At 51.3% G+C, this 24,625-nt stretch overlaps 3 protein-coding genes and 1 long non-coding RNA gene across 19 annotated transcripts in view; 2 read left to right on the top strand and 2 right to left on the bottom strand.

The window, feature by feature from the left end:
- The window catches only part of AKNA (AT-hook transcription factor), a 55,433-nt gene extending 51,460 nt beyond the window's left edge, over positions 1-3,973 (top strand). For all 9 annotated transcript variants that reach the window (XM_045469483.1, XM_045469478.1, XM_045469482.1 and 6 more), the window contains exon 22: positions 2,850-3,973. In XM_045469483.1, coding sequence (XP_045325439.1) covers positions 2,850-3,114 — 265 coding nt within the window. In that variant the 3' untranslated portion in view covers positions 3,115-3,973. The remainder of the gene's footprint in view (positions 1-2,849) is intronic.
- Positions 3,974-6,044: 2,071 nt separating this feature from the next.
- On the bottom strand, positions 6,045-9,417 carry LOC123593543 (alpha-1-acid glycoprotein-like). The gene is made up of 6 exons (XM_045469589.1): positions 9,249-9,417; positions 8,705-8,847; positions 8,410-8,480; positions 7,509-7,616; positions 7,267-7,370; positions 6,045-6,231 (listed from the first exon to the last, which is right to left on the bottom strand). Exons 1-6 carry the CDS (start codon positions 9,360-9,362, stop codon positions 6,166-6,168), a joined length of 606 nt encoding a protein of 201 aa, XP_045325545.1. The 5' UTR covers positions 9,363-9,417; the 3' UTR covers positions 6,045-6,165.
- Positions 7,285-18,995, top strand: LOC123593545. 2 transcript variants are annotated; one of them, XR_006710379.1, is made up of 4 exons: positions 7,285-7,397; positions 14,466-14,574; positions 17,681-17,894; positions 18,570-18,995. It is a non-coding gene; the product is annotated as an uncharacterized LOC123593545 (long non-coding RNA). The 2 variants fall into 2 exon arrangements; XR_006710378.1 differs by lacking the exon at positions 7,285-7,397 and adding an exon at positions 12,642-14,109.
- A 128-nt stretch (positions 18,996-19,123) lies between these two features.
- The window catches only part of COL27A1 (collagen type XXVII alpha 1 chain), a 141,557-nt gene continuing 136,055 nt past the window's right edge, over positions 19,124-24,625 (bottom strand). For all 7 annotated transcript variants that reach the window (XM_045469584.1, XM_045469588.1, XM_045469582.1 and 4 more), the window contains one exon: positions 19,124-21,143. In XM_045469584.1, the coding sequence (XP_045325540.1) occupies positions 20,997-21,143 (147 nt within the window). In that variant the 3' untranslated portion in view covers positions 19,124-20,996. The remainder of the gene's footprint in view (positions 21,144-24,625) is intronic.

Here is a 24,625-nt window from a genome sequence, read left to right as displayed (position 1 = left end):
GTAGGGTGCCGCCCAGCCCCCATCCCCATAAGGACTCTGGCCTACGCGATGCTTTCTTGCCACCCTCAGCCAACTCCAGGAGTATTCTGCTCCGTCGGCTATGCGAGGCCGTGCTGCATGCTCAGGCCTGCGGCAGGAGATGCCTGCCTATGCCCCGACTCCCTGGGCAGGAGAGGTTTCGCCTGGAATCGGCTGGCCCAGGATGAAACTCTGGGTGCCTCTCCGCTTCGGAGGCTGTCCCATATCCTTCCAGACTCAGACCTGTGGGCAGACCTAACCAGGTGGCTGTGTCCAGGCCTGGACAGGTCATAGGGAAGGAGAAGAGCCCTGAGCTGTAGTGCCCGACAGACCTGGCCGGCGGTAGCCTACAACCTTAGCTGGGTCACTTTGCTCCTCTGTGCCTCAGTGCTTTCCTCTGTGAAATGGGTTGTGGTAAGGATTACATGAACTAATACACGGAAAGCCCACAATACATAGAAGTTGGCCACGAAGCATAGCATTTCAAATGCTGCTAGAGTTTGGGCAGATGATGCCCTCAAGTTTCTCCATCTGCATCAGCAGGGCTGAGCATGCTCAATGACAGGGTGCCCTTTAGAAAGTTTATGGGGCTGTGCTGCCACCTGCTGGCCAAGTGCCTTATAGCCCTGCGCCAAAGTCTTTCTAGCCAGGAAGGTTTTTTGGTTTTGTTTTGGGCCAAAACAAAGGTGGGGGACAGTTGCAGCTTCTGCCTTAGAGGGTGTTTGGGATGTGACTTTCGGGCCAAGCTAGCTGGTCATCAAATTATTAAACGGTAGGGGTGTGTGTAAACCCAGTAATTACACCTGATAGTCCCCGGGGGAAGGAATTGGATTCAAGAAGCCTATTGGTTCGGTTCAGATGATACGTACTGGCATCTACTGGGTGCTAATCAGCTCTGGGTGTGAGTCCAGCACCGCCCCTTCCAGCACTCTGACTCTGAGCTGACATGTACACAGCACTTAGAGTGGCCAGGCAGCGTCCAGAGCTTTCGACCTGAATTTTCCTATCAGATCTCTCCCAGGAGGTAGCTAAAGGTGGCTCTTTTAGGTGGGGAAACAGAGCCCCTGAAAGGGGAATCCACACAGAATGGCTGGGATTTGGGGGCAGGCTTCCTGCCTCACCTAGCTTCTCTGAACTTCTCTTTGCTCGTCCGTAACATAAGCATAGCGGTACCCACCGAACGAGTAAGATACGTGCTGGTCAAGAAAATGTGTATCTCCGAGCCTGGCACACGGTACCCAGCATGCAATGCCAGCTCGGGGCTAGGTGCCACCAGACGGTTTTCCAAAGTGGTGGTGCCATTTTACGTCCCCACCAGCAGCTTATGAGGCTTCTGATTTCTCCGCCTCCTGGCCAGCATCTGTCCTTTTGACTTGAGTCATCCGGTGGTGGCCAAGCGCCTGACGTGGCATCTCACATGGTTTTCATTTGCGTTTCCCTGGTGGCTAATGGCGCTGAGCATCTTTTCGTGTGCTTATTGTGCGTCTGTGTGTCTTCTTCGGAGAGATATGTGTTCCGGTCCTAGCAGAGCCCTTTTCTCCTGCACGCTGTACGATAACGTGGGTCCGAAGAAGTGGAAGGTCAGGAAGGAGGCCAGAGTTTACAGTTTGTCAAGCAAGACGCCAGTGACAGACTCTGGCCAGCTCCTCCTCTACTTGTCCCTGCTGCATTTGGGCAAAACCTTTCTCTGTCTCCCTGTCTCTTCCACACGCTTGATTCCACAACACAGGGGCCACCCCCTCTTCCCGCCCGTCGCCGGACTGGGGAGCCTGGCTGCGTGCTGCGCTCACTACCTGGAGAAATCCGTGCTCTGTCACATGGCTCCCAGCACTTTACACGACGCCCCACGTTCCTGCAGGGCCAGGCTGGGAAGGACACGTTTCCGCCTGCTCCCCGGATGAGTGGAACAAGACCCTCCGCCTCCTACGGAACCCTAATTATTATCACGTGTCTCTGCTGCTCCACGCTTGGCAAATGGGACCACACGTTACCTCTCTGATGAAGGGGGTTTGCTGCAGAGCCTGGGGGTGATCCTAGTCTCCCTGGGATCTGGCTCTGAGATGAGAAGCCCCAAGAAGGCAGTGGGGTCCATGTTATTCACCAGTGTAACCCCAGGGCTGGCACATAGTGTAAGATCACTGAATACGAAGTGAATAGGTAAATCGAACTAACCATTTTTTTTTTAAGTTTATTTTGAGAGAGAGCAAGAGAGAAAGAGAGCGAGTGTGAGTGGGGGAGGGGTAGAGAGAGAGGGAGAGAGAATCCCAAGCAGGCTCCACGCCGTCAGCACAGAGCCCGATGTCGGGCTCCGTCCCGCGACCGGGAGATCGAGACCTGAGCTGAGATCGAGAGTCGGTTGGTTGCTTAACTGACTGAGCCGCCCAGGCACCCCTGCACCATTTTTTTTTCAGTATTCATTTCTTTCTGAGAGAGAGAGAGAGAGAGATTGAGTGGGGGAGGGACAGAGAGAGAAGGGAGACAGGATCCGAAGCGAGCTCTGTGCTGACAGCAGCGAGCCCGACGCGTGGCTCGAACTCACAAACCGTGAGGTCATGACTTGAGCCGAAGTCGGGACGCTTAACCGGCTGAGCCACCCGGGCGCCCCCTGAACCAACCATGTTCGAGACGCTGTCCCCGGTCGGGCACTCCCGTTTCTCATCCTTCATCCCTCAAAGTAGGTGTTTATTATTCCCATTTGAGAGGTGAAGACTGAGACCCAGAGAGCAGGGGCCGTGGGCCCAGCTGGGGCGCCTGGCACGGGGTTGACTCCGAACCCGGTGCTCTGCCCGGCCCTGTCCGTGGTTGACGAACGCCGGGCCCTCTCTCCTCAGGTACTACGCGCCTCCGGGACCTACCTCAGCTTCCTCGCCCCGGCCAGCCGCCGCCGAGTGGCCCCCCTCTGCCTCCTCCCGGCCGGCGCGGGGGCACCGGCATTCCATCCAGCTGGACCTGGAGGACCTGGAGGAGCTCAACAAGGCCCTGAATCGAGCCGTCCAGGCTGCCGAGAGCATCCGCTGCACCACCAAGCACATGAGCCGCTCCCTGTCAGCCGACCTGCGCCAGGCCCGCAGCCTCAGGGGCTCCTGCCTCTTCTGACTTCACCCTGGAGACTCAGACACAGATGGGGGGCAGGTGGGCCGGCGGCCTGCTGCTGTCCCCCAGGGCGGGAGTCGGCTGGAGCCACTCCCGCGGGCCCCGGCGACCCCTCCCCACAGGCCTCCTGGCCCTGGGGTGTTGGCCTGGGCATGAAGAGAAGGAACTCCGGGGGGACCGGCCCCTGAAGGAAGTGCTGAGACCGAGGCCACCTTCTGCCCAGGGGCAGCCTCGGGGAGTCTCCTGGTCCTGCACTGCCCGCCTCTGGCTCATAATATATACTTTATATACAGATGGACAATTTTTTTTTTTTTTTTTTTACTGTGTTTTCCTGGTTTTAGATCCAACCTACCAGGCCAGATGAGAAGGGATAGGGCCAGAGTCTCTGGTGCAAACCTGTCTCCTCACCGGTGACCAGCCCCTCCAGCGTAGGCGTTTCTGGGAAGGACACGGCTGTGCACTTTCCTCCTGGTGACTGGGGATCAGTAGGGCACTTTGACACCATCGAAACGTCAAGATGGCAGGCCCCCAGGATAACATGCGCCCAGCTTCTCCGGAGAGGACTTTCCCGTGGGCCTGCTGGGAAGGGGACACCCCCAGGGAGGGCCCAGGAAGCTGTCCACCTTGGTCCCTCTCTGTACCTCATCCCCTGAGCCCCAGCTCTGTCCCTGGGATCCCTGTGGAACTGAGCTAGTGGCCAAGCTGCCTGCCAGGCCCTGGTCTGCGGCCGGGAGGCCAGCCCGTCTCTGGCTCCCTACCTTGTAGCAGAGTGCGTACCTCAGCTTTTCTGGAATGTGTATGCATCAGTGATGTTTGTATATTTGAGGCATTTAAAAATCTATTTTCGTTATGAGGGCAAATGAAGAAGAATGAATATTGATCTTTGAAAAAAAAAAAAAAGAAAGGAAAAAAAAAACATTCCCGAAGCTGCCCACATCTGTGGTGTGTGTCGTCAACTTGTGGTTTCTTAACTCCAACTCTGTGGGTGGGGGATTTGATGACAAGCGGAGCCCTTCCCCAGGGGGCTTGTTGGGTGCAGTTTTCCAGACTCTGCCCACCTTCCTCTGGTGGCTGCTGTTTCTCCATACCTTCTCCCTGTGCCTGTCTCTGGACTCACCCTTCTGACTGGAGAGGCTGTCTGGCCAAGCCCCTTCAGAGACACACAGCTGGTGCCAGAAGCACAAGGCTAGACTCTCCTTCCAGTGCTCCTTTGAATAGCAAACAGCGACATCAGCCGCCATATCCTGAGCACGCACTAGATGCCAATTCTTTTTTTTTTTAACGTTTATTTATTTTTGAGAGACAGAGTACGAGTGGGGGAGGGGCAGGGAGCAAGGAAGACACAGAATGTGAAGCAGGCTCCAGGCTCTGAGCCGTCAGCACAGAGCCTGACGTGGGGCTTGAACCCACGAACCATGAGATCACGACCTGAGCCGAAGCCAGAAGCTTGACCGATTGAGCCGCCCAGGCACCCCAAGATACCGATGCTTGAGCTAGATATTCAGCACGGGACACTCCCAGTTCACACACCACCCCCACTACGTGCCACCTCCGTTGATGAGAGACTGAGGTCCCGGCGGGCTATCTGCCCGGCCTCGCAATGTCTGACTCTAAAATCCGTTTTCTTTACTGTTCTTTTCTTCCTAACCTCCATGAGATTTTCTCCCCAACGCCTGCTACGTCTTCCCGTGGCTTGCTCGTCAGCCCCCCCTCACTTTCCACACGCTCCTCCCTGCCCACCAGGCCCCGTTTCTACTTCATTTTTCAGCTGACCCTTCTCAGTGCACTTGAAAATGGCAGTTAGCCGAGAAGGGAAGATTTCCTGTAGGTTCTGAGCCTCTGAGCCTACCCTGTCCTGGATGCCAAGAGTCTGTTCCAGGATATGAGGACGGGAACGGGGAGCCAAGGGCGCAGGTGGGGGCGCGGGGCGGTGTCCCTAGCCTCAGTGCCCGGGGCGCAGCGTGGCTCTTGGGAGGGTGGTGTCACAGGTGCCACAGGGCCGGGCGTCAGGTGCCGGGGCTATGACTCTGTTGCTCTGGATGGCTTTGGCCTCTCACTCCTGGAATTGCCTGAATGATGTGGCCCCAAGTCTTCTGCCACCAAATGGTGCTGCTTCCCTCTCATGACCATAAATCACAAGCCATCAGGTCTGGAAGGAGCTGGCCTTCCTTGCTGGACTCCTCACTTTAGGTGCTCAGTATTTCTGTGCCATGGAGCGGGCCTGCCTCGGACGTGGCCCCATCTCGAGGGCTCCGAACATGTTTGCAAGTTGGCTGCTTTCCAGGGGCCAACCTCCCCCCTCGTTATAGCCTGTGGGCATCAGGTAGGCACTGTGAGGGCACTTTCGTGGAGACAGCTGCTCTGGCCTAGGCCCCAAGGCCTCTGCGTGTCCCCGTCCTGTCCCCCGCCCAGGTACCCTCCTCTTGCCAGGATGCTCACAGCAGCCTCTGCCAGAGTCTTTATGCCTCCAGTCGGGCCCCTCCCAACTCGCCTCCCCAGATGTCCAGGGTAACGTCTAAGGTGAGGTCCTTCGTGCTCGGTACCGCACGCTGGAGTCCTCACTGCCCCCATTCACCTGAGCTACCAGGGCCTCCCGCTTCAATGTTTCTCAGACTCGTCCTCTCAGATCCTTGGCTTATAGCTGGAACAGCAGGTGTTACAAGCTGCTGTTCATAAATCTTTCTAGACTGGTTCAGATGCCCCTTCCAGGAAGCCTTCCCAGATTTCCACCGCAGGAGGCACCTCCCCCCATGCTGGGCTCCCACAGCATTTGGTGCCTGTCATCGTCCAACCTGTGCCGGGTATTACAGCAGGAGCTCTTCTGAGTAGAGGGACAGGGGCTTACCCAGTGATCAGCCGGGGCTCAGCCCAGGGCAGGCTTCAACGTGTGTGAATGCGTGACCGAATGAATGAATGAGCGAATGACGCCCTGCCTGCTTCCAATGCAGAAGCTTTATTGATGCCACTGAGACAAAGACCGGAAGTACAAAGGGTGGGCGTAGGGCTGAGGATGGGTCCCAGAGTCCCCAAGCTCCTAACCCAAGCTGTGTCCTCCTAGGACCCCTCGTTTTCCTTCTGCTTTTCTTCCTGGTGCTCTTTCTCCAATGGCCCACACACATCCTGGAAGACAGAGGGAGCGCAGTGATGGGGGCAGGGCAGGGCTCTTGCGGGGGGGGGAAGGGTGGAATGAGCTCCAGCTTAGGCCCTGCCGCCTCCTACCTGGGTGACCTTGGGCAAGGCATTTTTCCTCTCCGAGGCTCAGCTTCACCTCAGAAGGGGGGCTCGAGCCCTTACAACAACTGCCATTTACTGAGGACTTGCCGAGCCTTTATGTTGATCTGGATTCCTCACAACCATTGGGTAGGTGATGTAAGCGAGGTTCAGGATGGCCGTGTGGCCTGTCCAAGGTCCCCAGCCAGCAGATGGGGTGGGGGCAAGCGGGGAGCAGGGCTGCGAGCCCAGTCCTTTCCCGCAGCTCCCAGGAGCCGGGAGGGGAGGTGGTCTAGGGGTGGTCACGAGGGATGACCTCAGGCGGCAGAGACATTTTTATTTCAATAATGCTGAAAGTATTTCATGTATATCCCCCCAAAAAGTGCCACCAGCTCATCAGCTCTGTGATTTCAGATGTTGCTGCCCAGGACAAGACCATGTAAAGCCTCTCATTGGGCACAGGTCGAATGGAAAGCATTAAGGAGATGATTTTATACGTACTTAGTTACAGCAAAAGTCAGGATGGTAGTCCTGGGCTTGGGGCCATTTGAGTGGTGCTGAAAACCACCATACCCACTCCCCAGCCACAGGTATTTAAAGTCTGGGGTGTGGCCGGTAGTTGTCAACGATCGTTACCCTTGTGTGTTTCTTTGTCACGTTCCCATGGCCACACTTGTGTCTGCTGTTCCCCTCCTTTCCAAGCCCCGCCCCCCCCCACCTGCTCTGGATGCCCTCCCTGTTTCACAGTGACTTTTCCTTCCTGGTTCCTCATCCCGTGGGCTTGCAGGAAACTCAGCTGTCCCTGCAGTGAGGCAGGTGCTTAAAAGTAGGATGTCCTATCTCACTGCACAGCCTGGGCCGGCAGCTCGCCCCCCTGGGCCTCTGGGGCTGCCCAAGGCAGAGTCACCCTGAGGGTGGGCTCGGCCCAGTCCTCCCTGCCTTCACCTGTTTCTCATCGGTGTACACGATTTCTGACTTCTGCATGCCCATGCACATGATGGTTTCGTGGAACTCTCTCATTTGCTCCTGGGTCGCTTGTGGCTTGTCAGCTGCAGGAGGGAGCGAGGGGACGTTGGGTGAGCATGCTGGGGTCCTAGCTGGGAAGCCAGGGAGGGTGGGGGAGCTGGGGGCCCGGCCGCAGGGGAAGGGGTCCTGGGCGAGGTAGAAGAAGTTTGAGGGATGCCTACTGTAGAAGGACAGCCCCATGTTCTGCTCGTCTTTCGGGGAGAAGGCAAGCATGAAGGTCGTGGGATCCTTGGTGAGCAGGAGGTAGGCAACTTGTTCTTTGCCGAACTCTGGAGGGGAAAACCACTGGGTGAGACCACACAGCACAGTGGTCCCCAATGGTAGGCAAGGAGCCCTGGGTGTGCCCATGGCCACACAGCGATGAGTGAAGGCCAGGGGTTCACCTGGGTCACACATCCCTAGTCCCATTGTGTGCCGGGCCCTGTGCTACTATGTGGAATCACAGCCTCACACGGGCTGTGGCTGTCAGGGCCTTTCTCCCCATTTTCCAGATGAGGAAAATAAGGCCCAGACAGGAGCCTCAGGGCTGCTGAGTGCTGTTGGTTTAATTCCATTGGTATTTGTAGATTCCTACTATGCGCTTTCTCTGGGGTGACGGCGGGGATATGAGTGAAGTCACTGCGTGCCAGACAAAGACTGCCACCCTCAGATCCTAGAGGAGAAAAGGTGGTCGGAGAGAGGCAGGACCACAGCCAGACTTGGGTTTGAGTCCTAGTTCTAATTACAGGCTGTGTGACTCCGGGGAAACTGTTTGACATCTCTGTTTCTCTGTTTCCTCATCTGATCGCTGTAATGTCCTCCTAAGGTTGTTCGTGAGTATTCAGTGGGTCAATTCATGTAAAGCACTTCTAGCAGTGCCTGGCACATAAGTAAGAGCTCACGTATGTTGGCAGTTATTCCTGAGTATTGTAGTGTGCAGACACCAGGACCTCGGAGATGGAAGAAATGGGCCCGTCCTGTGTTCTCTGTGCCTCCAGCCTCCAGGGCCTTAGCCCCAGCACCTCCTCTTTTGGCCGGCCCACCCACCTGTCCCCAGGCTCCCACATGTGGGCTGGACCTCACCGTGTTTAGACAGACTCCCATTCTCCCGCTGGACATTTAGGTAGCTGGAGTTATAGACGCACTGGTTCCCTCTAACAGACAGAAGGGGGGAGAAAAACAGGAAGACCGTCAAGGAGAAGTGGACAATCACTGGCCACCATCATCGAGGAGCAAGAGTCGGTGGTGATTAGAGTCCACCCTCCCCATTCCATGGATGAGAAGGCTGAGGTCAGGAAGAGGGAGAGACTTGATCAAGGTTACCCAGCAGCTAGGAGCAGAAGCCTGGGGCTAGCATGTGTGTGGGGGGGGGTCTCACATGGTTAGGTACTCTCTGAGCAGTATTTTGTCCTCTGTGTAGTTGATGTCAAAGTAAAAGAAGGCCGCTTGGATCGTTCTAGACGACTCGTTGAACTCCGGGTAGCGGAAGGCCGAGGCGATGTAAAACCACTTGCCGGAGAGCTGGGTTGGAGAGAGAAGCCAGGAGCTGATGATGGAGGCCGAGGGCAGAATCCCTGCCAGTCAGCCGGGCAGATTTCTCCCTCCATTTTGCACACGGGGAGCCTGGGGCCCCAGGCGAGGAGCGGACATGCAGGAGGTCACTCTGAGGGTCAGACACCTCCCCCAGCCGCTGGGTGGCCCCTCGTGCAGTACAGGAGGCTCCCTCTGAGGGGCCTTGCAATGAGACTTCTGAATTTGGAAGCAGAAGAATGCCCCCAGAGGCTGGTCAGAATGTCACCCCAGGACCCGGGAGGAGAAAAAGGCAGAGGTGGGGAAGGGGGCTGACCGCAAGCCAGCAGGAGAAAGGGAAGCCCAGAGAAGGAGGCAGCTGCCCACAGCACTCAGGGGCCCCGGGCATGCACCTGGTCCAGGGTGGCGTTGGTGATAGGTGCCGCTGTGAGGTTGGCACACTCTGGGCTCTGGGCTTCCAGCAGAGGAAGGAGGCTCAGGACAGCAAGGGCCCAGGACAGCGCCATGCCTGGAGGGAGAGGCACCAGGAGTCGGGCAGAACTGGTGGCTGTAGGGTACAGTGACCTTTATAACGAGCTGTGGGTGGAGTCCTGGAGCCCCCTGGTGACACATCAGGTGAGCGCTTGCGAAATGCCTGGCACAAACCTTTCCCTCCTTCCCCCAAAGCCGGCTGTGGCTAAAGCCTGCAAGCCTGGGTCTAACTTAGACCGGCTGTTCAAAGCCAAGGTGTGGGCTGGAGGGGTATGGTCAAACACGGGTAGATTTCAATAGCAGGGCCTCTAAGCAAGCGCTTATGTTTTTACCCAATTCGTGTCCCACTGAGCATTCAGACTTGAGCAAGACCTAACCGTAAATCAAACGCAGGTGGCAGCTTAGAGAGTTCCCAGGCTAGGTGGGGTGGGGGTGGGGAATGGGATGGGGGAGGGTCAAGGGTTGGGGAGAGGGCAAAACATGGACTCTATTCCAGCTGATTGCGGTAACAGCTGTGGACCAGCACAAGTCCGGTGGGGTGGGGGGCAGCCGAGTCTTGGAGGAAAGAAGGGATGTTTCCAAAAGAAGGAGGCGTCTAAGTTATATTGCCTATTTCCAGTAAATGTGGTATTATCTGAACTCTCTCCCAAAATCTGGAACGAGAAATTATGTCCATGTGGTCCCCCCCCCCCGGCTATGTGAGCAGGGGGGTGGGCCTCTCTTTTCACCAGTTGGTCCCCAACCCTGGCCAGTGGTCACCGTTGCAGAATGAGAGCTTCCATTGCCTGCTTGCACTTTTACCTGACAAGGTCAGATTGGTATCCCTAAGAATAAACGCGTTCAAAAAGTTTTATTATGTCGTGCTTACAATTCTGTGTTCTTGTCCATTTCATGTATTTTGAGTCATTTTTCATGTTTTGGTGCAGTCCGCGGTCATGATTTTAGTGGACACATCCCCTTCCGTTCGCTTCCTAGATTCCAACATACCTAATGATGTCCTCCCTTTATATCTATGGCATTTTGTTTTATTTTTCCAGCGTTATTGAGACATAATTGCCCATAGCATTTCACATTGTGATGTTTCCTCTCCTGTCGGAAACGGCCAAATCGCTTTCTAAAATTACCATACCGTTCAAGAGAAAGAAAAACGTGTCACGTACAAACTCACAGTGTAATTCAAAACAGCCAAAAACTAGAAACAGTTCAAATACCCGTCATCGGGAAAATGGAGAAACACATTGTGGCATTTTCGTAAATGGAGCATTACTTCGCGATAAAAACAAATGAACTTCCGATTTGTAAGACAACGTGAATGAATCTCAAAAACAGTACGCTGAGCAAAAGGAGCCAGACTTAAGAAAGCACACGCTGTATAGTTTCCATTTGTAGAAAGTTCTAGAATAGCCAAAACTAATCTATAATGGTAGAAATCAGATCAGCGGTTGCCTAGGGCAAGGAGGGGAGTCTGACTGCCAAAGGTTGTAAGAGCACTTTCTGAAGTAGGTGGCATTGTTCCAAATTTCCGCTGCAGGGGTGGTTACACACATAATGTACGTTTGTGAAAACTCATTGAACTGTAAACCTAAAATGTGTGCATTTTATTGTACGCCAATTATACCTCAATTAAGTTGATTTAAAAAAAAAAAAAAAAAACAACTCTCTTCCCAAACAGAGAAGACAAAAAACACTAACGCTGTTTAATACGGTGCCAATTTGGCGATGCCCAGATGAGTCCCTTTCTCCACATCCTCGTCAGAAGTGAAAATCCCTCTTTTCTTTCTTTGCTTGCCAGCTCACTTAGTGTTCTGAATTTGCATTGCTCTAATCTGAGCCTTGAGAAAAGGATTGGAGCTTGTTGGCAAGGAAGAGTGGAGGTGACAGGACGCGGGGCGCATAAAGGACCTGGAGGGCCCCTATGAGACAGCACGGGAGTGACGGGGCCGATGCTGGAGAGGGTCGGCAGAAACCGAGTGTGCAGGGCACAGAAGCCAGGCTGGGGAGTTCGCAATGGGCTCTGCAGGTGTTGGAAGAAAAAGATTTTAAGTAGGGTGGGAGACGAATAGTCAGATTTGCTCTTTAGAAAGAGCCCTCTGTCTGCAGTGGGGAAGGTGGGCAGGGGGAGGGGAGGGGACCACCTTGGGAGAGCAGTCAGAGGCTGCTGCAGTGGGACTGGGGACAGATTTGACACACTGCTTATGTCAAAGAGAAGCTGGGTGTCCTATGGGGACAGCACTACCATTACCCCGGACCCTTGGGGCTTCTGCCCACACCCCAGAGCTTTAGAGGATCTCCCATATCACACACGTACACACAGGCGCGTGCACACACGTACGGTTCATTAAATAACACAGAAGCACCTCTGTCCGGCGGGATCTGGTGCCTGGTTCCGGCACAGAATGACCCACAGCCCTAAACATCCCTGAACGACCAACGCTGTTCAGACCCCAGGGGAACAGTTCTTCCCTCTTGTGCCCTGTCCTTGGATCGCGTTGGGTGGCCAGATGTTTTGCGAGTAGCATAGGGAGAGATGAAAGCTTCTCTGATGGTGAGCAAATGGGGTGCTGCTCCTCAGGAGTGAGTGGTCTTCACTGTCGCCCAGATGCCCTTTGGAGGTCCGTCTCACTCTCTCCCAGGAGGTGCTACTCTCCAAGTGGTTCCTTCGAGCACACCCAGCACTCACCTGGCACAGTACACTTTTCTCCATCTTCTTCCATGTCAAGGATGGATTAGTACCTCTCTGGATGGAGGGTCTGGACAGCCCTCCCTACCCTGCCCCTCCATCTGGCCCGGGTATCTTGTCAGGAGAAGTTTGGCGGGAAATAGAAAAGCAATCAGGGCCACGCGGGATGGCGGGGAAATATTTGTCCTGGCTTGACCGCTTGCTAGCTGCGTGACCTTGGGCCAGTTACTTGACTTCTCTGTGCCTCAATTTCCCCATCTGTAAAATGCGGATACTGATGGTTGCTACTTTATCAGGTTGTTAAGAGGATTAAATCAGCGTGCAGTTGTGAAATGCTTGTTATAAGAAACAAACTTGCTTCTAAGAGTCGGCCCGTCATAACACCACTACCATCAGGGTAATGACAAGCTGGGGTAGGGAGAAAAGACAGATTCTTGCATTACAGAAGTACCTCCAGGGGGCGCCTGGGTGGCTCCGTTGGTTAAGAGTCCGACTCTGGATTTTGACTCAGGTCATGATAGAGGGTCATGGGATTGAGCTCCGTGCTGGGCGTAGAGCCTGGTTAACATTCTCTCTCCCTCTCCCCCTGCTCCTTTCCCCCATTTGCTCTCTCTTTCCCTCTCTAAAATAAAATTTAAAAAAGAAAAGAAAAAAGAAATACTTCTGGGATTTTAGGATACATCCCACTTCTAAAGACATCAAAATGCAGAAATATGCAGATAGCAGTTTCAAGAAAATAGATACTTTCCCCACTGGATGGGTAAGGAAGCAAATGGCTCAGAGAGGTCCGGTGAACGGTGAGGTTTAGATGATCGGGGAAACGCACCCACTGTAAATGATTCGGTTCCAAGAAAGCCACTTTATACTTGTCTCTCCCTTGAGGCCAGGGCTGAGCTCTGTGCCTGATGACTAATCTGTGAGCTTCTACGTGAACGGCCACGAAGAATACACTGGCAGAGCAAATGATCCTAATTAGGAACTTTGTGTTTGGGCTGAGGAAACACTCAAAAAGATTTGCTCAAGTTCAGATCCTGTTCTGTCGTCTTGGACAATCTATGTAACCTCTTTGGACTTGGCTTCCCTCATCTGAAGAACCAGCAGAGTAACACGTGTCTCACGAGAGCTGTGCATGAGATGAAAACGTATCACTCTCAACGGGGCTCCCGCTCGCGGTCAGTGTGCCAGAAAACGCAGCCGCTCTTATTTTGAAAGGTGCTTTTATTGGGTAGAACCATATGCTTTTATTGGGTTGAATATCATTCAGTTTCATACGATCTGTCCTACTTATTGCAGAACGATAGCTCTGTGTGTGGCTAGCAAGCAGGGAAGGGCATATCACCCCCATTTTGCAGAGGGAGAAACTGAGGCCCAGAGAGAAGGCATGACCAGTCCAAGGCCATGGCCCAGTCAGGAAGCTGGGACTGGAATCCACCTGCCCGCCTCTCCCTTTCTTGCTCGTCTTTTCCTCCTTTTCCCAGCACAGGGCAGCTGGACGTTGATGGCATGTGACTGTCCACGGCTGGGGCTTGATTCATTGTGGACAGAGCAAACACGGGATTGGCCCCGCCTGGGAAGTCCAGTCTGGCTGTTTCCTGACACTCGGTTGTGTAATGGGAGACTGGGAACGGTAGGTGCTGCCAGCCCCGGAAGAGCTGCCTTGTGGTCCTCAACAATCTCCTACCTGCCCCTGCCAGGAAGGAGCTGGCCCAGCTTCAGAGGCCTCGCTGGCCAGGTCACAGAGGCCCTCCTGGGAGTACAGGCTGGGCGTTGTGAATGTCACAGCTTTAACATAGCCCTTCTTCTCTTCCCTCTGGCCCTTCCTCTTGACTCTCATCCCCTCCGCGTCTCCAAAACCATGCAGATCCTGCCGACGCCTCTGGAGCTCTGACCATGGCACGGAGCACTTTCCTGTCCCCTGGCTCAGCTGGCTGCCTCCTGGACGCTCCACAGTGCCCCAGTGCAGCTCAAACCCACCTCGGCCACCAGCCCAAACCCTGCTCTCCTGTGCAACCTGTGGCTTGTCCTACTCCCTGGGGCTCCCACAGCCTATGCTATAGCATCCCCAAATATGCAGTGTGGCCTTTACTTCCAAGCCTTGGCAGGTGCTGTACCCTCTCCTCCCAGTGCCTTTTGTCACCTGGCAAACCTTTGTTCAACCTCTATCAGCATCAGCTCGGATGGTTAGTTTTATGTGTCAAGTTAACTGGGCCATGCGGTACCTAGATATTTAGTCAAATATTCTGGGTGTGTCTGTGAGGGTGTTTTTAGATGAGATTAACATTTGAATGTGTAGTCTGAGTAAAGCAGATTGCCACCTCCCCCCAAGTGTGGGTGGGCCTCATCTAATCTGTTGAAGGCCTCAGTAGAATTAAGAGTCTGCGTAAGAGCCTGACTGGTGGAGATGGACGTCAGTCTTTTGCAGCCTTTGGACATGAACTGAAACATTGTTTCTTCCCAGCTCTCCAGCCTGCCAGACTTTACACTAGAAGGACACCATCAGCTCTCCTGGGTCTTGAATTGGCCAACTCACTCTGCAGATCCTGGGACTTGCCAACCATCATAATCATGTGAGCCAATTCCTTATGATAAATCTCTTTACAGGGGTGTCTGGGTGGCTGAGTCGGTTGAGCGTCTGGCTCTTGAGTTCGGCTCAGGTCATGATCCCAAGGTCATGGGATCAAGCCTCGAGTCGGGTTCCATGCTGAGCATGAAGCCTGCTTGAGGTTCTCTCCCACCACTGCCCCCCCACCCCACCTCTCTCTCTCTCTCTCTCTCCCCTCCCTTCCCTTCCCCACTCACACACATACTCTCTCTCTCTAAATAAATTTTAAAACATCTCTTCACACACACACACACACACACACACACACACACACACATCCTACTGGTTCTGTTTCTCTAGAAACCCTGATTAATACGGAGTGTGACCTCCTGACAAGCCTCCCTGTGCTGGGATTGCATCAGCCATGCCCTCCCCAACCACCGCCCACCCCAGCCTGGCCTCTTGCTCCCTGCACCCAAGGTCCAACACCTCCAGCTGCCTCCACCAGACCCAGAGCCCCCCGACCAGGCGCCCTGCCAGGACTGTCTCTGTAACTGCAGTGCCCACATACGGCTTGACCCAGGGAAGGCGCATGCGAGACACGCATGTCAAGGAAATGTTCCAGCGAGCCTTGTTGAACAAGTTTGAGCACCTCCTCCTGCACGCTGCACTCTGTGGCCACGGCAGAGGACCAGACCCAGCCCCTGGCCTTGCAGAGCTTCCTGTGGGGCTGACACACATTAGCGTGACTGAACTTTCCCATCTGCAGAACCGGAAGCCTGCTTCAACAGCTGGGCAAACTCTCTGGGGTGACGATATATGGTGGACCTTAGGAAATGATTCAAGAAGAAGGCCCTTCTGTTTCATCCTTGATTAATTTTCGGTCAGAGAAACGAAAAGAATATTCTTACCTTATTTCCAAGTTTGTTTGTTTGGTTTTTCCTAGTTTTGGAAAACTGTTTTCTAGATTCAGGAAATAGTGTGGGATCTCAATTCTTGAGCACACGCTAGAATCTCCAGGGAGACTTGTTTGTTTTTATTTATTTATTTATTAATAATTGATTGTCACATTAGCTAACATAGAATGTACACAGTGTAGTCTTGGCTTCAGGAGTAGATGCCTGTGATTTATCACTTACCTACAATACCCAGTGCCCATCCCAACAGGTGCCCTCCTCAATGCCCATCACCCATTTTCCCCACCCCCAACCCTCCCCCCATCCACCCTCAGTTTGCTCTCTGTATTTAAGAGTCTCTTATGGTTTGCTTCCCTCTCTGTTTGTAACTTTTTTTTCCTTCCCTTCTCCTATGATCATCTGTTAAGTTTCCCAAATTCCACATATGAGTGAAATCATATGATACCTGTCTTTCTCTGACTGGCTTATTTCACTCTGCATAATGCCCTCCCGTATCATCCACGTTGTTGCAAATGGCATGATTTCATTCTTTTCCATCGCCAAGTAGCATTCCATTGTATATATAAACCACATCTTTTTTTAAAAAAAAATTTTATTTACTTTTGAGACAGAGAGAGAAACAGCGTGAGCAGGGGAGGGGCAGAGAGAGAGAGAGGGAGACACAAAATCTGAAGCAGGCTCCAGGCTCTGAGCTGTCAGCACAGAGCCCGATGCAGGGCTCAAACCCACAAGCTGTGAGATCATGACCTGAGCCGAAGTTGGACACTTAACCGACTGAGCTACCCAGGAGCTCCCCTAAACCACATCTTCTTTATCCATTCATCAGTTTATGGACATTTAGGCTCTTTCCATAATTTGGCTATTGTTGATAGCACTGCTATAAATATTGGGGTACATGTGCCCCTATAAATCAACACTCCTGTATCCTTTGGATGAATTCCTAGTAGTGCTACGGCTGGGTCGTAGGGTACTTCTATTTTTAATTTTTTAAGGAACCTCCACACCGTTTCCCAGGGTGGCTGCACCAGTTTGCATTCCCAACAGTGCAAGAGAGTTCCCCTTTCTCTGCATCATCGCCAGCACCTGTTGTTGCCCGAGTTGTTAATTTTAGCCACTCTGGTGTGAGGTGAAATCTCAATGTGGTATTGATTCGTATTTCAGGGAGGCTTATTTAAAACACGGATCGCTGGGCCCCACCCTGGGAGTTTGTGATTCAGTAGTTTGGGATCTGGGCTGAAAATCTGCCTTTGTAACCAACTCCCAACTGCTGCTGGTTCTGCTAATCCCAGGGGGCCATGCTGAGCTCCCCCCCTACCCCCGCTTGTCAGTAGCCTTGGGTTTGAATCAAAGCTTTGCCTTGGCCTTGGCAGGTGACCTCGGGCACTTCGCTGGCTGTAGTTACCTTCTATTTAAGACGACGGGGTGTATCTGGGATGTGGGGCTCTCTAAGCCCTTCCAGACAATGAACCCTGGGCTCTATGGACCGGATTCTTGGAGCCACGGCAAAGCAGCAGCCCCTGGTGCTCCCTGTCTGGGGGTGGGGGATGGGTGGGGGAGAGACCCTGATGACCTGGAAACTTACAGCAAGGTTTTAAAACATAAAATTCCGAATATGAATCCAACTGCTTGTGATTTGTTCTTTCTCCTGGGTGAGAAGGGCAGAAAAGGTTTGATTCATTCAAGCTCCCAGGGTGGGAGGAGCAAGCCAAGAAAGGAAGAACTCTGAACCAGAGGTCAGGAGTTACAGGTTCCAGGTCTGGCGGGGTATAACTATGTCCTAATGTGTCCCAGATATCGAATGGGAGCATACTTATGCTAAAAAACAAAACAAAACAAAAACTATTGTTGGGGCGCCTGGGTGGCCCAGTCGCTTGAATGTCCAACTCTTAATTTCAGCTCAGATCATGATCTCTTGGTTTTGTGAGTTCGAGCCCCGTGTCTGGCTCTCTGCACTGGCAGAGATTCTCTGGGATTCTGGCTGGAATTCTCTCCCTCCTCCTCCTGTCTGCCCTTCCCCTGCTCACACTGTCTCTATCTCCCTCAAAATAAATAAATAAATAAACTTAAATAACATTATAAAAAATAACTGCTGTTTATCTGACATTCAAATTTATCTCGGTGGTCCTGTCTGTTCACTTGCTGAATCCAGCCATCTCTCAGATTCTCACTCACTTCCTCCAAGACAGGTGATATTGTGTCCTCTCTCGAGTATAGGTAAGAAATGCTCGTATTGAAGCACTGTCCCCAAGGGCCGAAAGACGGAAACAACCCAGATGTCCATCAGAGGATGAGCAGAGAACAAAAATGCGGTATATCCATACAGTAGAATATGAGTGAGTCATAAAAAAGAACGAAGTACTGTATGGAAACATATACCACAAGGGGGAACCTTGAAATCATGATACATGAGAGAAGTCAATCACAGAAGGTGAGCTTTTGGGGCACCTGGGTGGCTTAGTCGGTTAAGCGTCCGACTTCGGCTCAGGTTCGTGGATTTGAGCCCCATGTCAGGCTCTGTGCCGACAGCTCAGAGCCTGGAGCCTGCTTTGGATTTCGTGTCTCCCTCTCTCTCTGCCCCTCCCCTGCTCACACTCTGTCTCTCTCTCTTAAAAAAACAAATAATAAACATTAAAAAAAAAAAAAGGCCAGCTTTCTATGGGAGGAAAGGGACATTAATGAGACTGACCTTTCCCATCTTCCAAACATTTTCTGTTTATATGAAATATGATTCCATTTGTATGAATTATCCACAGCAGGCAAAGTCAAAAAGCAGATGAGTGGTTTTCCAGGGGCTTGGGCAGAGAGGAATGGGGAATGACTGCTTCATAAGTATGGAGTTTCCTTTTAGGGTGATGAGAATGTTCTGGAACTAGATAGTGGTGATGGTTGCACAGCACTGTGAATGTACTAAATGTCACGAATGGTAAGTTTTATGTGTATGTTACTATGGTAAAAAAAAAAAAAAAGGAATTGCTCATGGTAACCTCAATATATCCCCTCCCTCTGTGTCATGGGTTGAATTGTGTCCCCCAAAAAGATATGCTGATGTCCTCACCTTATTACCTGTGAATGTGGCCTTACCTGGAAATAGGGTCTTTTGCAGACGTAATCAACTGAAGATGAGCTCATTCACGTGGGCCCTCATCCACTATGACTGGTGTCCTTATAAAAAGATGTGCGGAGACACACGGGAGAAAGAATGCCACGTGACTAAAGAGGCGGAGACCACGGGCTCCAGCCAGAAGCCGAGGAATGAGTGGGGCCACGGGAAGCTGATCAGGGTAAGGAACCTCTCCTAGAAGCGTGGGGGATGGGGGGCACTGGCACCACTTGGATTTCAGACTTCCAGGCTGCAGAGCCGGGAGAGAATGCATTTCTGCTGTCCTACGCCTCCCGGTTTGCGATGCTGTTACAGCAACCCTAGGGAAGGAATACGCCATGGGACCCAGACCACCCCCCTTTCAGTACTCACCCCCGTGTTGACCCCATGCCATCTCTCAATCTCTCTCTCTCTCTCTCTCTGCCTCCCTTCTTTGGGGGAAGCAGCATAAACAGGGCATCCCCTGAGCATCTTTTCTCCCCCTCCCCCACCCCCAGCTGGGATGGAAACCTCCCTCCAGGGGTTGTTCCAAGAAGCACACAGCCACAGATGCATCATTCCATTGCCTCAGTTTTAAATATTTATTTAAAATCCAGAAGGGAAAAAGGAGAAACGGAACCCACTGGGGTTTTAACACACTGACATGTGGACAGACACAAACAAGGACAGCAGAAAATCCCAAGAACGAGACAGAGGCCAGGTGAAGACTGGCGGTGTGGGGAAACCGAGGGCTGAGATGAGGCCCAAGCTGCTACAAGAACGCACTTCCGTGGGGAGCGTCTGGGTTGGGGCGGGAGGGCGAGGCATATACAGGAAGTGTCTGGTGGGGAAGGTGGGCCAGAGTGAGGTATTAAATAATGAAAATCAAATCCAATTCCCAAAGAGACACGACTTTTAGAGAAAATAAAAAAGAAGACACAAACAGACGTTCACATAAAACTTCCCCTTCTATAAAAATAATTCCATACTTAAAACAACCTCAGAATCCAACCTGGGCTGACTGGTTGTCTGATAAAGGACAGCTCAGATTACACTGACTATCCCCCAGTCACGCGGAACCCCGAGATTCCTGCCGTCAGTCTTTCTCCTCAGCCCACATTTACCCTTGGAGCTAATGACGTGGGGTTTCTAGAGGACTTAATGACAATGGAAAAGCAAGAGTGATGGCCTCATCTTGGCAGGGACAAGCTCTGGGAGGGAGGATGTGGTGTGGTGAGATGGTTCCATGTTGATATGTCACTTCCAGGCCAGCGCTGACCCAACACCGCTCTTAAAACTGGTTTCTTCAAAGTCAAGGCTTCAACCCCTGACTCTCCAGCTTAGATCGCACCTTCCAAGATAAGCCTATCTTCCCTCCAGGACCGTGACCAGGCCGAGCCCAAATTCCTTCATGCTCAGGCCTCCCCCTGCCTTAGAAGGACAAACATTTCAAAATCCATAAATTAAAAAGGTGAATCTTTCTGCTTCTGTTTCTGGTAGGGGTTTGTTTTTTTTTGTTTTTTTTTTTTTTTCTTTTTTTCTTTTTTTTTCTTTTTCTTTGTTCGGCTTTGCTTTTTTTTTTCTTTTTTTTTTTTTCTTTTCCTTTTTCCTTCCCCCTGCTTAGTCGATTACCTGATGAGCACAAGGGTGATACTCGGAACATGTTCAAATGCCCCAAACTTTGTCATTTGGAGGAGAGCACCACATGTGCATGACACCCCACATCAAAACGGTTCTTCAGAGTCTGTGGCAAAAATGGTAGCACCTTCAGAATCTTAAATAGGCTTTTTTTTTTTTCCTTAAAAAAAAAAATCACATACACTATGAGACAGCGAGCACCAGCGATTTCACAGTGGGAGGTAGCTAGCGTGGGCACCTCCGGCCCCGAGGGTCGCGCTGCCCCCTCTCGGCCTCCACTGCTTCCCACCCTCTGGCTGCTTCTTCCCTCACCTCTTTCCCAGGTGAAAAAATAGTAATGCACCTTCTCTGTGTTTGTTTAAATAAAATATATATACTTCTTCCTTTCCTTTTCTCCTTTTTTCATGTCTCCTCTCTAATATTGCACATCAAAGCTCCCTGGCAGGGACCAGCTGGCGAGATGCCCCCTCCCCTCAAGCTGGCTAGAACGTGGGGCTCTTTGGGCAGGAAGCTGGGGAGGGCAGAGCTGGGAGACAGGCCGCAGGGCTCAGGCGGGTTGCAGGCCCAGCTTGCTCTGGCTGGCTCTTTGGTCGGTCTTTGGGGCTGAGCTGGGATCAGCTGGTCCCAAGGATACACTGTTCCCTGCTACCCCCCAGCCACTTTTACTGGGCAGACGACAGCTGGGGCCCTACCCAGGAATCCTTGGGCAGGTGAGCTGTCTCTCCTGGGCCCACCTGCCCCTAAGGACCCTCCCTTTGCCTCCTCCTCCTCCTCCCTCCCCCTCAAGGCCTAGAGGAGCCAGGAGGTCAGAGGTCAGAGGAAGCACGCAGGTCCAACTTCAAGGCGGTACTGCTTCCCTGATGAGGCAGGAGGGAGGTTGTCCACGCTGACGATGGGCAGCTGCTGCGGGTCCTGGGTCCGGAAGGTGAAAAGCGTCTGATGCCAGCGGCCATCCTGGACCTGAGAGGAGAAGGGAAAGGGTACACATGTGACCCTCACAATCCCCACCATCTGTCACATGCACTTCTCATCTCTTCTCACCATCTTTAATGGATTCACGGTATTTCACTGTAGGGACCACCTGTATTTGCCCATTAAAAAATTTTTTTTATTGATTAAAAAATTTTTTAATGTTTATTTTTAACTTTGAGAGAGAGAGAGAGAGAACGAGCAGGAGAAGGACAGAGAGAGAGGGAGACACAGAATCCGAAGGAGGGTCCAAGCTCTGAGCTGTCAGCACAGAGCCCGACATGGGGCTCGAACCCACAAACTGCAAGATCATGACCTGAGCTGAAGTCGGACGCTTCACCAACTGAGCCACCCAGGTGCCCCTGCATTCGTCCATTTAGATTGCGTCTATTATTTCTATTCTCATAAGGAATGTCATTGGAGCTCAACTTCTGGGCACGTTCTTCTCGTCTCCCTAGAACAGATTCTAGAAGTAGATTTGCTGGATCAAAGGATACATACGTTTCTGAGGCTTTGGAAATATGTCGGAAATACAATCAAACCTTGGATTGTGAGTAACTTGTTCTGCGAGTGTTCCATAAGAACGAGCAAACATTTCTAATACATTTTAACTTGATAAACGAGTGATGTCTTGCAATACAAGTAGTATGTGACACTAAATGTCACATGATCACAACTGAGCCAATGGTTCTCTCTTTCTCTCTCTCTCCCTCTCCCAGCGGGATTGTGGGTGATCGTTTCCCATATTCGGATGCTGAGTCTTAGGCTGGGGTGTTTGGCAGAAATCAGTGATTTTTCAGAACGTTGAAGGGGGTGCCCACAACTGGCTTTAGTGTATTTTTTGTCACTTCAAAGCACCTACAGACAGTCCTTTGCTCTTCCATACAAGTGTAAGCTTAGGAATGCTTTGCTTCATTCTAGGCCAGGCTGCCTGCGGATATAGACCCTTCCCTCTGCTACCTTATTGCCAGTTACATTAAATACAGTACATGACAAGAGTTTATTAATACTGCCCTGTAGTCAACATCCGTGTGAGCCTGTACAATGGCCCCCATGCAGAAATAAGCTGAAAAGAAAGCCAGTAAGAAGGAGACGATCACAATGGAAGAAGGAAATAAGTCATCGAGAAATACAAGCGAGGTATGTGAGTGGCCGAAACTGCAAGATTTTATAAGAAGTCTACATGTGCATCTCGTCTGCAGAGGAGGAGGAGAGAAAGGCAGAGGAATCCCTCACTTAAAATGAGATTAGGGAGATGTGTAAAATGTGGAAAACAGTGAAGAATTTTGTAGAAAAGCACCACCCACATAAGGCTGTAGCAGCCCGAGCGATGAATCTGTTTAACAGCAATACAATGTCACATTTCTGCGAAATCCTCAAAAGGAGGCAAAAGCAAGAATCATTGGATAGGTTCCTTGTTAAAGTTGCAGGAAAAGAGAAAGATTTCACTGAGCCAATAGACAGCAGTGATTCCGTTAGAGTGAAAGTCGTCCTACACAATAACCCTCCTCTCTCGTCTCCCTCACACCAGCCACGAAGGTTTTCAAAGGTAAGTGCAGGTTAATGTCTTTATTTTTCTTTATATTTTGTATTTTCTTTATTATTTTGTATTCTATTGCACTATTGTAATCATTTTTATATGAATATTTTTGGGTTGTGGAACGAATCATCTGAGTTTCCATGATGGGGAAATTCACTTTGATATACAAGTGCTTTGGATTACAAGCATGTTTCTGGAACGAATTATGCTCGCAAACCAAGGTCTTACTGTACAGGCAAACATCGTTTCATTGCACTGCGCTTTGCTGATCTTCACAGATGTGTGTTTCATAAATCAGAGGTTAGTGGCAACCCCCTGTGTCGAGCAACATGTGTCAGTGTCACTGTCCCGACAGCATTTGCTCACTTTGCATCTCTGGGTCACATTTTCATAATTCTCGCAACATTTCAAACTTTTTCATGACTATCATATTTGTTTTGGTGATCTGTGAGCAGCGATTATGATGCACTGAAAGCTAAGGTGACGGCTGGCATTTTTTAGCAGTGAAGTATTTTTTTTTAATGTTTATTTTTTTGAGGGAGAGAAACAGAGTGCGAGGAGGAGAGGGGCAGAGAGAGAGGGAGACACAGAATCTGAAGCAGGCTCCAGGCTCCGAGCTGTCAGCTCAGAGCCCCACATGTGGGGCTTGAACCCATGATCAGGTCAGATCATGTCCTGAGCCAAAGTCAGACACTTAACCGACTGAGCCATCCAGGCACCCCGATCAGTGAAGTACTTTTTAATGTTTACTTATTTTTGAGAGAGAGACAGAGACAGAGAGAGACAGAGAGAGACAGACAGAGTGTGAGTCGGGGAGGGGAAGAAAGAGAGGGAGACACAGAATCCGAAGTAGGCTCCAGGCTCTAAGCTATCAGCACAGAGCCCAATGCGGGCTCATGGTTCCCACGAACATGAGATCATGACCTGAGCCGAAGTTGGACGCTTAACCAACTGAGCCACCCAGGCACCCCAATCAGTGAAGTATTTTTTAATGTTTATTTATTTTTGAGAGGGCGGGGAGGGGCAGAGAAAGAGGGAGACACAGAATCTGAAGGAGGCTCCAGGTTGTCAGCACAGAGCCCAATGTGCTCTGACGCTTAACTGAGCCACCCAGGTGCCCCTCAGTGAAGTATTTTTTTTTTTTTTTTTAATTTTTTTTTTCAACTTTTTTTTATTTATTTTTGGGACAGAGAGAGACAGAGCATGAACGGGGGAGGGGCAGAGAGAGAGGGAGACACAGAATCGGAAACAGGCTCCAGGCTCTGAGCCATCAGCCCAGAGCCCGACGCGGGGCTCGAACTCACGGACCGCGAGATCGTGACCTGGCTGAAGTCGGACGCTTAACCGACTGCGCCACCCAGACGCCCCAGTGAAGTATTTTTTAATTAAGGTATGTACATTGTTTTTTAAGACATGATGCTGTTAAATACTTAATAGGCTGCGGTATAATGTAAACATAACTTCTGTGTGTGCTGGGAAACCAAAAAAATTAGACTTAATTTATTGCAGTATTCACTTTATTGTAGTGAATAGAACTGAACCCACAATACCTCTGAGGTATTCCCTTATATATATATCCAGCTGGGTCCCAAAAGCCTCTACCAATTTTTTCCCAAATAGCTTTGTGCAAGAGTGTTGGTTTCCCCACGTCCTCCCTAACACTGTGTATTATTAGTTTTGTTTCATTTCGGGCAACTAGTTTTTCTGGACAACTTTCTGACTCCCTCTCTGCCAACAACCCACCCAGTTTTAGACATTTAAAAATAACCAAACATTTAGACATTTAAAAATAACCAAAAGTGTCAAGAGAACCAATTAGCCTGGTCAGGATGGGGGCAAAGAGAAGACCAGAAATACATTCTCCTACAAGCAGCCTTGCAAGTAAGTACAGCCATCTCTAGCAGCCTGGGAAATTTCTATCAGCCAGATCTTC

Source organism: Leopardus geoffroyi, chromosome D4 (genome assembly GCF_018350155.1).
Source record: "Leopardus geoffroyi isolate Oge1 chromosome D4, O.geoffroyi_Oge1_pat1.0, whole genome shotgun sequence".
Classification (NCBI taxonomy): Eukaryota; Metazoa; Chordata; class Mammalia; order Carnivora; family Felidae; genus Leopardus; species Leopardus geoffroyi.
Note: the sequence above shows the minus strand (reverse complement) of the source record. Positions and strands in the feature narration are given on the sequence as shown.